This window comes from Cydia splendana, chromosome 4 (genome assembly GCF_910591565.1).
Source record: "Cydia splendana chromosome 4, ilCydSple1.2, whole genome shotgun sequence".
Taxonomy (NCBI): domain Eukaryota; kingdom Metazoa; phylum Arthropoda; class Insecta; order Lepidoptera; family Tortricidae; genus Cydia; species Cydia splendana.
This window is the reverse complement of record NC_085963.1, coordinates 16,829,797-16,842,907: the sequence shown is the minus strand read 5'-3', so window position 1 is coordinate 16,842,907 and position 13,111 is coordinate 16,829,797. Positions and strand designations below refer to the sequence as shown.

Genomic DNA, 13,111 nt, shown 5'->3' with positions numbered 1-13,111 from the left:
GATAGAGATCGAAGAATCAAGTCTCTAATTCCGTTGCGAGCATAATTTCCCGGTTCACCCGCCTCGAACACGTCGAGTTATCCCCTCCGGGTACTCGCGTTTCGCCCCATTATTCCTTGCCGGAGCAATAAATAAATTTTCGCCAACCTTAAATCCGTACCTAAACCATTTCGTACACCACATCCGCATTCATTCCAATTATTCACACACGTTTATCGCGAACAATTAAAATTTTTGGAGAAGTATTTCTGTTATTAGATTTTCGCCCTGCCTAGTCTTTCCTTTTTTTTAATAAAAATGTTTGTTCAATTTACAAGGTGGTGTTGTGGACGTAGGTATTTAATTGTTTAAATTTGATGTATAAGTAACCTTAATGTATGCTTACATATAGAGGTATACGAATGCAAAAGAATATACTAAATTACTCTTTTTTGTTTTTGAGAAAAAAAAATACAAAAAAGTATTTGACTTTAATGAACAATTTAAAATTAATATTGATTATGGCTAAAACAGCCGATTGCAGATAAAAAGGACAAAAAAAATGTATACTGCTGCTGGTTACTTAACCCTTAAATGCATAGTGTTGCCAAATGTCTACAAAGCATTAGACAGCTCACAGATTAAAAATAAAAAAGCTTACGTTCTTGAACGCACCTTTATACCAAACGTTAAGTAGTAGGGTGATGATTTAAGGGTTAAATTTACGCAATATTTTTAATTTATAAAAATTACATTCGTTTTAAGACGAAAAGTCGGAAAGCTTGGAAAAATCTTGTTTTCAGGGTTTGTAATTATTTTATATTTAAAAACTGTATCATAGGTATATCACAAATAGTGTACCTTTCTAATGGTAGTAAAAAAATTCAGATAACTATTACTGAAAATTAAATATTTACGTAAATATGATTTAGCCACTTCAACTTCTAACACTGATTTCGCAGTGAAAATCGAAATTATATTTTTTTTTACTATTTTTCCTAGAATCGGCAAACAATTATGTGATACATATATTAATTTCGGACAAAAAGAAAAAATCATGCATTTAAGGGTTAAGTATATTCAGACTCAAATGAATTATAAACATAATCATGATAACTTTAAGCATCTACCTAGAGTACCTAGTAAGTAATTAAGTAAGATATAAAAAGATGTAAGTAATCAGAATTTTGGTAAGGCCCAAAAACGGGTTCTAATCCCAAACTTTTATCATAAATTGTATTTTTAACCAATAATTAAATCAAGCATAATACAATTTCGGCATTACTTAAATGAAAATCCTAAATCCATTTTTTATTCAATAGTTAGGTTTAGACCTTTATTCCCTGACCTATACCAACCTAAAATATAGTATATATCTACCTATTGAATTAGAATATTTTGTGAAACAAGAATAAAATCTATAGGTATAGGTACAATACAGTCACAATACCGTCTAACACGGCCCTACGATCAATTCAAATAAAAATCACACACATGTAGGTATATTACTTGCCGAGATACAAACTACACATTATAACTATATACTCGTATTAGATTATACATTTCGTTTAAATGTAACTAGACTTTGTTTCGTCTATTCTCAAAAAGGTACAATGTGAGGTATCTGTCTCGCAATTTTACAGAACATTATTCATTTCTTTGGTGCCTGTATAAAGATGCGAATGAACTCTTTTAAAATGAAACCTACATATTCGGAACATGCTGTACCTACATAGGTATATGTATGCGTTTCAATTCTGCACACAATCTGTAGCAAAATTGTGTAAGTTATTTGCTACGGCATGGAGTTCATTTTGTAGCTGACTACGTCGTAGCAATCAGGCGTAGAGCTGGAAATATTAAAGAAAATATTCGCCGGTTTGACTAACATTGAAGCTTACCAAAAAGGTTGAACGGAGTCGTTCACGATCCGCGTTCGATGACACTGCCCCCGCGAGGATAAGACCCTAAGTTTACACAGGGTATTAAAGCCTCTACAAATGTTTTTCCAATAATGCTCGGCAATATCAACTGTATGCTACTTCGTCTCTATATTCGAGAAGATATAAATTATTATTGAAGTGTGATCGAGCCGTGGAGCAATTTTCTTTACAAGTTTTTTATCCAGGAATGAGTCTTCATCTAAACTTTAATTTACTCGTCTAATAAATGGCGATAAAAATTTACTACTTAGATGATTTTCGCGATAAACTTTGTAATTTCGAGGTTGCGTTGAGACGAGGCTTCGTTGATATGTCGAGTGGATATTTTAAAATATCTGATGCTATATTTGAAACGTTTTCCCAGTTTTCATACTCACTGCAACTGGCCGAGTCCTCATCTGAGTTGTCTGAGCAGTCCTTCTCGTTGTCGCATCGCCAGGAGCTGGGTATGCACCGGCCCGTCTTGCAACGGAACTCTGACGCTGTGCAAGTGCGGCTGTCTGTGAAACAATGAAAAAAAAAAGTTTTAGTGCCTATTGCATGTTTTCAGATGTGTTAGTTAATATTGAATACAACAACAAATATTTGTACATCGTGGGTTAGAAAATAGACGGAGGAGTTACTTTGATGGCCGACGCGTCAGGGGAGGCCCTTGAAGATGCGAGTTTGCACTTTCGGCCGAGTATTACAAAGAGCTTAAGCGTAAGTAATAACACTATTTTTCTTACTACATATTTTCGTCTTCTAATCCATTATCGCATCGTTTCAAAAATTATAAAAAATACATCAATCATCGTCACGTCTCGCCTCTTTGTATTTTTAAATTAAAAATAGATACCTGAAGGCATTTTTTACTAACGCTTATAAGCGCCTTACACGATGGGTTTTTGAATCTTGTAAACAACTCTCCTATTTTGAAAAGGATTTAAAGCCCTACCGTAAATTACCTAATGAACTTGGTGTGCTGAGATTAGTTCATTTCAGTGTCAACCAATCAGTGAGTGGAAATTACGAGTAAAATTAGTACAACTACAACATTGTTGGACTGTTGGTTCAGGTGTACAACTAAGCATTACTTTGTCAAATCAAGATTTAGACCACTTATTGACACATTTCCGAGCTTTGGCGTGAAAAATATTTGTTCAATTTATTTTGATATACACTAGTAGTTTGTGTATGCGTGTGTGTAATCGTAAATTAAAATGGTTCCTTTATGTTATGTTAAAACATCATATTTCAACTGTTTTGGCTGTTATCGACATCATTTCGTGTCACGGACAAATTGAAAGACGGTCGATGTTGAGGCAACATACACTAGCATAGTGGCTAAGTTAAGATTCTGTCTGACTTTTTAATCGACCCCTCACCCTTACTTTATTACATAATTACAATGAATATTCTAAATTATCATATTTTTACTTAATACCTACCTACCCAGGTTTGTCTATCGTCTAATATTTCATTATTAATGGAACACATAACATAAGAATGAGTGGTATTTTAGCACTTCTTAATCCAATAGGGCAGTCCATATTGGCCTTTGCGCACGAAATATTAAAATATATATCGCCTTTCTCTACTCGGCGATTTTTAAGCAAAATACGCAGAAAATGTAGCATTAACGGTGAATTTTTTCATTTTGTGGGGAACCGCGATATTACAGACAAGTATTTCTGTAATGTTCAAGTTGTAAGGAACCAGTATAAAATAATTGAAATTTCTCCAAGGTAAATGAGACTTCTCTTCAATGCATGAGCTTCGTTTTACAGTTAACATTTGACAACACGTTGTCATTTGAGGACCTTCTGCGCGTTGAATGCTGATGTTCCATTTTTGTCATACTCATGTACATAATCATGATTCATGAGGCAACTACGGATGGTTTTAATTTGAGAAAAGTGGATCTGTGGTGGCACACGGTCTGTCACTTTGGCACGTCGAGCAGGCCGCGAGGTAAATTTATTGGTAAGGTATTTATTATCAATTGACCTGTTGTACACAATCCTTTTACAATAGGTCAAGGTCAATTGAAAATCAACCACCAATTTTTATTTATATACCTACCAATCAATTTTTAAATAAGTACGTATTATTTTAGGCATCTATTTCCTTTAATTTGCTCCTCGACGTTTTTATAATATCAGACGCCTATTATTTTTTAACAATACAAAGATACCTTAATACAGTTAACAGTTAATTCCTTAACACATACTTACCGTTACATAATTTAAGACAAAAATGTCCCGGGGGCTTATTCTGTTCTGTCATGATCTGGGTATTATATTAAGAACCATAACTAATTCAGATCAAATTCAAAACAAGTAAAAGGATATAAATTACTGTTTGCTCTTTGAAACATAAATTAAGCTCTCAAGTAATTATCTACGTGAACTCATCTAATTAAGTTTGACTTTAGCACGACCGTATAACTTTCTGCCGCGTTTCCTCCTGCGATTTCTACAAAAAGAAGATCCCGGTTATGGATTTAGAATTTTTTTATGAACTTAATCAATTGAAATCAAAATTCCTCTGCGCAAATAAGGTTAATACAAGCTACGTCGTTCAGCAGTAGCAATATAAACTTCTGATCGGTGTCGTCTAATCAACCAAAGGGAAGCTGTAAACCGGAGCAATTCATTTACACTCGAAATCACCGTTCAACGTGCGTATAAAACAAGCCCGAAGCAAAATTATCGGCGGGTAGCAGCGGCCGCTTTATCTTGAGGTAATTTGGAGAGAAACGAAGCACGCGCCACCAAGCAATTTGTAAACAAAACGTACCCCCACCGAATAATATGGCCTCACACCCGGAGAGTGCGTAGGTTTACCGTCGCCATCGCGGGAATTCAACTGAGCCATTCATGGATTGCTGTATAACCAACTTCGCTCTTACGATGTTAACTCTCGAGAAAGCTTGTCAGTTGTAAAGAGGGATTTTCTATCCGACTATCTAAGTATACCCTTAGCTAAGCTTGGAGTGGGCTCACACATTCCGCAAACGAACCTTTGTCGCTCATATTCTCCGGAGACACGTAGAGTGCAAACTAATTTGCTCCAAGCGACACGTATTACCGTTATTTTCCATATAAATAGTCAGCACACACAAAGTGGCGTCGCCGGGGACACTTTTTCATGAGGTAATTTGAGGGAACATGAGAGACGTAGGTACTGTGTGTCAATTTAAAATTACCTTTGTATCACTACAACTATGTATATAAAAATAATGATAATGTTGATAAAAGCAATAAAAGGGTGTATCATTTTTTTGTCACTAGTTGCGATGGTAACGTTCTCTTGGTTTACTCTTAAGACCGCCGATATTTGGCATTTTCATTAACTAAATAGAAGTTATAAGCCCTGTTCATAATGGGTCATCTACCAAAGGTTTTACAACATTTTTTTCTAACAAACCTCGCTACTCTTGTCCCCTGGCTGACGGGACAGAATAACAACAAAATTTAGTTTATCCACACCCAAACAAATCTATTGAATTGGTACTATTTATTGACACAATACATACCTACCGCATATACGCTGTTAAACATCACCTACCAAACATTTATAAAAATAGTCGCCTTTCTCCCATTATTAAGAATTAGATAAAGACAACTGTTTGGTATACATTTTTTCAAGAGAGGCTAAATATTTATGTTTGGCTTGGTAGGCGACATTGAGCAAGTTTACGGGTACTACAAAATTTAATAAATTGAATTGAATTCTTAATATCTTCAGGCATCCTCTTAAATTCTGACCATGTTCTCCTCGACATTTTAGGTCAATTGGTAACTAATACAATCTACTTATGAAGGTATACTGGTAATGTAAAAGGTATATGGAAAGGCCGGTCGGTATTCCCGGAGGCGCTCAGGGCTGAGTGTAGCGCGCCTTTAACACCCGCATTATTGCCCCCTCTACCTAGGAATGTTAATGCGAACCCCTCAACAGATCCTGCTTCAATCCTTGTTAGATGCTCGCGCTTATCGCGCTAAATGCTCATTAACCTTCTACGTGATCTTTTTCCCTTCCCTCGACGTAACCAAAAGAACTTCAGCAAGAAGCGTTGCGACAACGGTTGAATTTAAACTGCAAACTCGAACATCGCCTTAGCTATTTACCAGTAAATTACCGTGGTTAATATTATAGGATAAATTCTATTCGAGCGTCCAAACAAGTCATGTACAGAACAAATAGATTATTCGGCAGTATACGGTTAATTAATCGCTTCGGAACGGTCCCATTAGTGAAATGGGGTTCCACCGAGGGCGCGCAGTCTCACAGTCAGACAGGCGTTAGCGAATCACGGCTCAACCGTGACGTATCAAATACGGATATCGCGCTATCAAACTAACAAATTACGGTTTTATTATCTAGGCCAGAGGAATCAGTAAAACGAAGACGTGTGGCACCGTCCTTCGATAAGCCAATTCCTCGGAGATGGCTTATCGTGGGATAAAATCACTCCACCGTAGAATCGTAACAGCATTGACTCTCAATCGCGTCTCAAGATCCTTCGATCCTCTGACGTTGGTGATGACGTGTTATGTAAAAACTGTATTTCGACCATCGCATCTATGTATTATAGGTACATACACATAATATTTTAACTTGGGAATAATAGGGATGATGACACATGTTGAATTTTATAACAAAACCTAGTAAAATAGATAGCAAATGAGCAATTTATCACAATAATGTGGATATTAAAATAATATATGGAAATAATACAAAAATACAGGACCTGAAAGTTCCAAAATTTAAGTTTTTTTTTACTTCTAAGAAGGAAATAAGTAAGGATACCATTCGATTCCTTAAATTTTATCCAAAAAAAGATTGTATAGCAACTATGTACATAAACGCAATATTTCACCGACAAAAACGCAATTATCTTGTTTTTTCCATACAGTCCATACTTCAAGATGGACTCTCAGTGACCTTGACGTCACGGTCACTTATCGTTTTGTTAGGGGCGTTTCGCGAGTGAAGTACGATTGTCAGACTTTGACTATCGTTTTTGACTTTTGTATTGCTTTATTGCAATGGGTCCCATTTGATCCTAAAAACAAACCTGATCGATTGATATCGTAAATGAAAATTTATCATCTAGCCTATTATTGGCGATTAAATATGTATCTGCTTTCGATCAGAAATAAGTTTTTACAGTACATATGGTGCTACTTTACCGCCCTAGGGCGGGATTAAGAACAATACGTGCCTATGTCCAAAATTTAAAGGGTAATGTGTACTGTAAAACGTACAATGCACGTGCGACAAAGTAATTCATTCATTTTGGTTTAATGTAATTTTGGATATCATTTTTTATGTATATTTCCCTTGCACGTGATGTGTTAAGTTCAAAGGCTCAGCTACTCACTTTATAGGTTGCCACCATCTCGAGTATGTATGAATACTCACTTCGAAGCGCTAACAGTACGGCTACCACCAGTTTTGACATTGACAGATTAACTCGCGTCTACGTAAATTACTTTCTATACATCTCGCTTGCACTAATATGCGAGTACGAGCGAGATGCATAGAAAGTAAGTTACTTAAACGTGAGTGAATATGTCAATGTTAAAACTGGTGGTAGTGCTTCTGATATAACAGCGCGTGAGACTAAACACATTGAGACGCCTTCGGTGAAGTATCAATTTACACTAATGTTCCCCGGCGAGGAAAGTGAATGATAATATACTTAGATCCAACATTTACCCTCATAGCTGTGTACTGAGCCTCTGTTGAGCTTAATGGAAGACTGTAAGTTGCCGAAGCAAAAGTAACATAATAACGTTTCGTCACGAGTTCGCGTTTTTTAATCATATATATACTTAGTTATCGTGAAGCGTTTATTGATAGGTCTTCGTTAAAGAAGGTATCAATGTATGGCTGTTTAGAAGGAATTACTCGTATTATTTAAGTGTGAATGTCTGTATTTGGATAACGAATATACATGCTATACACATACACTATACGTAACATATTAAGAACATTATGAACAATTTACTTATATATTTCATTCATATACATTATCAAAAAAACGAAACGTGTAACGATTTTTGACCCCCCCCCCCCCCTAAAATCATCCAAAAATCATGCTTCGAATGACCCCGTTTCCTCCTACGTCATGCTACCATCATCCGATGTCCCCCCCCCCCTAATTTGTGAAATTTATGAATAGAAATGACGTAATTTATGAATAGCCCCCTACGTAGGTATTTATTTAAAACTTGTTTCAACAAAAAAATATTATTTATTTTTATAAGCCTAGTTGCAAAACCATGTATTAGATTAATTTCCGCCTTAAGACAAATATGGACGACCACCGCCCATAAATCGCCTTTTCATACAAACGTAGGTAGTCCCCATTGGGGTTGCATTTGAATTACGCATTGTAGGGGGGGGGGGGGGGGGGTAGGAACCCCCCCGACCCCTCCCCAAAGGTAGGAAATCAATAGTGACGACGAAAAATGTATTTTTATTTTTTGAGGTTATGTTCAATAACCAATTTGGACTAACCAAAAACGCCGAAATAACTATATACCAACATGACAAACATAATTTAGGTTACTTTAACTTACGAATAATTTGGTCTAGTCTGTAGCACGACCGAAACGAAACTAACCGAGAGTTGCCGAAAATGGCCGATCATCGTAAAATGAAGATTGTTATGAAATTTTCTTTTGCTTATTTTAAATTAAATACGCATCGAAAGCGATAGTTTTTATGCTCTAGTTCTATTCTCATATTTAGATAATAGATTTAAACAGTTTTTTCTTATCATACGTGCGTCGTATTCGAGATACGTGTCAAAAACTTTTTTAGAAATTTGTAAGGCGCCATCTCGCTTCTTCGCTCGTTTTTTATCCCGTTCTGGTTTTTCAATTTTATATATATGAAGATGATGATAGGTACCTATTTTTGAACAACTAAAATGTAGTATTTCGTTCTGTGATTTATTTACTAAAATATCTCGTAGAGTATAAAGAAATGATTAATAAAAAAATGACAAGTTTCAAAAGCAGGTAAGTAAATATTTTTAAAGACAATTTATCTTAGATATACTTATAATTCATGGATTCCTAATCCTATAGGCAGATGACTGTGATGATGTCTAGGTCTAGGCACATGATCGACTCAGACTGATTAAAGTCACCGTGGAGGTTTCTTTTCGCTCGTAACGTTAATGTGTTAGGTTTTAAGGGTAAGCTACAAAGGACCGCACAAGAGATTCACATTTCAAAGAGCTTTGTAATGAACTATGCGCAACCCGAATTCAAAAGGAACTCGATTTTTTCCCACCCTGATCTTTTGGTAATCAAAGTAATTCTAGACGACGGCGGCGTTAACGGTGTATGTCTTTAGCATTAAGCTTTTTGACGTCCCGCTGAGGTAAAAGACTGGCTTAATTACTTTTCATTCTAAATAATTAACCTGCTGGGACGCAGTAATTCGGCTTCCATTTTGTTTACTTAGCAGGATTACAAATCTTTTCTTAACAAGAAAGAAAAGGAAAAGTCGCGCAGCTGTTGCCCGGTTCCTAGTTTCAATTTCTTTAGAAAGCTGTTAGAGACGTTGCCATTTTCACGAAATATTTTGTATAAAACGTGAGATGTAGAGGCATTAGACCAAATTGTCCCCAAGATGGCAATAGCGTCAGAAGCAGGAGGCAAATTGTATTACCGGGTGTACGATGAGTGCATTCGTTACTCTAACCAGAGGCTTTCGAGCGCACTTGCACACGTTACGAGTACGAGTGGAGCCCGCGTCCTCCCATAATGCAAACTGCTTTACTATGCCAGCTAGTGTAATAAGAATTGCCTGGAAACCTTTTTAATGAAAATGTGATTATTATTCTCAGTTTAATTATAAGTTCAAATACCTAGCTAAAATTGGTTATAGTTAAATTTTTGTGAAAAGTTTCTTTTAAGATGAGATGTTTTTTTACCGTCTGTATTTTTATTAGACTGGGGTTTAGCTTCTAGTCATCAAGACGTTTTTAATAACGAGTTCAAACTCGAATGAAGTTTCATTTCTAAATACAACATTTCTATTGCTATCTTAGGTCTATACATCTTATATAAGTAAATATAACGAAGAGAGGCCTATGCTCAGCAGTGGCCGACTGAAGGCTAGAATTATGATGATGATGATAAGTAAATATAGCCACCACTGGGCAAGTTTGACGATACTGTAACATTGGGTTGTCATCTACATAGTTGATAGTTCCAAAAGCAAAGAATGCTTGTAATTTAAGACCATAAGAAATAAGCAAAAGCAAACACATACTCGTAGTACGTTAATAAAGTTGTAAAAATCTATACTCACATTTTAATAATTTAACTTAGTTTAATTCTGCCATCAGTTTTTGCACCCACCTCGGCTTAAGTCTGTTAATATAAACTTGACTTTAAAGTAACGCGATGGAGTTCCACTAAAGACAAATCAAATGGAAATTCCGAACTCGAAGCGCAAAAGTACTAACTTGAGACCTCTTCAAACTTCGTTTGGCTCATACCTATCGTGTTTGTGGTTTCCATAGCTAGCTCTATAGGTATAAGGTGGAACTGGCGTTCCATCAGAAAGTTTGCCTGTGTCTTCCGCAATATTACATTTATAATAAATGTTTAGAAAAATATTTTAAAAGCTTACATATGTAAAACATAAAAGGTCTAAAAACAGCCGGGCTTGTTTGTGATCAATGTTATTAATTAACGACTTAGATAAGCTAGTAGGTTATTTACAACAAGAAACACCCTCTAAGAAAATCGCTAAGAAAAATGGAAATGGATTCTTCTAACCATGAAGACAACCATGATGCGTTCTGCGCCCTACTTAAAGCGACTAACTTAACTGCACTTTGCCAAAGTAAGTTCGTTAGTCTCCCTGTGTTCCTCAGAGTGGAAATAGAAGTTCCGCAAAGCGAGTGACTTACATCATCATCATCATCTTTGCCTCGACTATTTGACGCGCACACGTCTAGCTAAGACTCGCGCGGCTCTCAGCGTTGCGGGAGTACATTTTTTTTTTTATTTAAACTTTATTGCACAATAAATGAAGAGTACAAATGGCGGACTTAATGCCTGAAGGCATTCTCTACCAGTCAACCATGGGCTAAACCGAAAGATCTAGTTGGTGCAGGCTCAGAATACTGTTACAGTAAATTTGGAAAGAAAAAAAAACACAACTATAATATATGACATTATATATGCATCATAAGTAATATTATACATAAATAAATAAATATACATACGTAAATATATACACATATATAAATATATATATACATATATATACCCACTGTAAACATCATGAGGACGACTTATGAACCTGGTCAGACAGATGCTTGCGCAACATGCGCTTGAAAGAGAATTTGTTCTGGGCCTGTCTAATAGAGAGAGGAAGATCGTTCCACAGCCGGATTGCCTGGATGGTGAAGGAATTCGACATGAAACCTGTACGATGACGGGGCACAATAAGCTGAAGGCTACGGGAGGTTCGGAGATCTGTGCCGGGGCGCGGAGTCACAAATTTGAATTTGGAACGAAGGTAATCAGGGGTTGAAGGATCAAATAGAATTGAAAACAAAGTACAGAGAATACGCAAGGAACGACGTTCACGAATAGGGAGCCAGTTAAGTTTTTTGCGATAAGCGGAGATATGGTCGTATTTTCGTAGTCCAAAGACAAACCGGATGCAGTTGTTGAGTAACCGATCGAACTTGGTTAGGTAAGCTTGGGTGAGATTGCTATAACACACATCAGCATAATCCAGGATGGGTAGAACGAGGGCTTGGACTAGAAGAGTCTTGGTGCAGGTCGGGAGAAAATATTTAAACCGATAGAGTGCTCTAAGAGTATTAGTCACTCTACGACAAACGCCAGACACCTGAGGATCCCAAGTCAGTCCGCTATCGATGGTCAACCCCAAGTTTTTCACTTGCGGCACAAAAGGTACATATTATTAGTACATCTGTATAACTGTGTTCCTGAACACATAAAATAACAGGATAGTAATGCCTCGTTTACAAAAAAACTAAAAGCACTCCTTATTGACCTTGCGTGCTACAATGTAAACGAGTTTCTGCACAAATATCATTGATCCTAACACCATTCGAACCCTGTAAATAAAAATAAAATAATATGTACCTATATACAATTTCATGCAATAGTATGTAGTATTAACAAATTCTAATTTTAATTTTATTTTCGAATACTTGTATTTTTTATTTGACATGTAAATGAGATGTACATTTATCAATAAATCATCTGAAATCAGAAATCTGACGCATTGTCAATTATGGTCTCACTTTGTTTACCACGACTCTTCATAGCCGTTTTTACAATAGACAAAATATAACTATATAATTGGCGTACCGTATTGGCGTGGATATTTTTAGGCACATGAGCATTTTCGTTCATTGATCGGCACGTTATTACTTAGACCGTAATATTATCCTACTGATATTATAAATGTGACGATGACGATTTACATGTAAGTATTTGGATGTTGCTTTGACCGTTAAACAAAAGCGACTGTGTTGAGCGAATTTCGATGAAATATGGCACACTAATTGTTTACCAGAAAAGCACAGATAATACTTTTTATCTTGAAATTCAATATACGGGGAACCGAGTATGTAAATAATAATTACTATCGAACTTTTTTCATATAATACAATAAAAAGCTAGTAAGATTTACCAATAGTAATAAATGACCAAACATTCCAATAGTATCTATAAATATTTCATCACAAAAGGCCAAGGCAATTTTTGATTGCAAGTCACCGGAAGCCTAGTTTCAGGCAAACGTACGTTTTATTATTCATGTTCCATCCTTTTGGGCAGCAATTTTCGTTAGAAGGATTTTCATGTGGGAGTTGTATGATAAGAATATAGGTAACTATAATATTAGATGACGATTTTCCAGAAAAATGTTTGTGGACTTGTTTTATAGAAATGCCTCACATCTTAGATACATAAAATTTACTCGAGAGTAATGAAAATGGGCCACTTTGAAAACAAAAGTAGTTCATATAATCTTACCAACACTTAAATAAAAATATGTACGTAACACAGTATATATACATATTTAAAAAAAAATCTGCTGGTGACACAATAGGTTATATACACGTTAGGGAATAATAATAAATTTAACATTAAGACGATAATTATGTTTTACCTAAAGGTAGTTTG

General features: G+C 35.8%; 1 protein-coding gene and 1 long non-coding RNA gene across 2 annotated transcripts in view; one reads left to right on the top strand and one right to left on the bottom strand.

Moving 5' to 3' along the window:
• LOC134790058 (uncharacterized) overlaps positions 1–13,111 on the top strand; it is a 444,063-nt gene that overhangs the window by 157,002 nt on the left and 273,950 nt on the right. The gene's annotated exons all lie outside the window — the stretch shown is intronic.
• Positions 1–13,111, bottom strand: part of LOC134790055 (very low-density lipoprotein receptor) — a 261,962-nt gene that overhangs the window by 30,511 nt on the left and 218,340 nt on the right. The window contains exon 3 of the mRNA XM_063760812.1: positions 2,300–2,422. Coding sequence (XP_063616882.1) covers positions 2,300–2,422 — 123 coding nt within the window. The remainder of the gene's footprint in view (positions 1–2,299; positions 2,423–13,111) is intronic.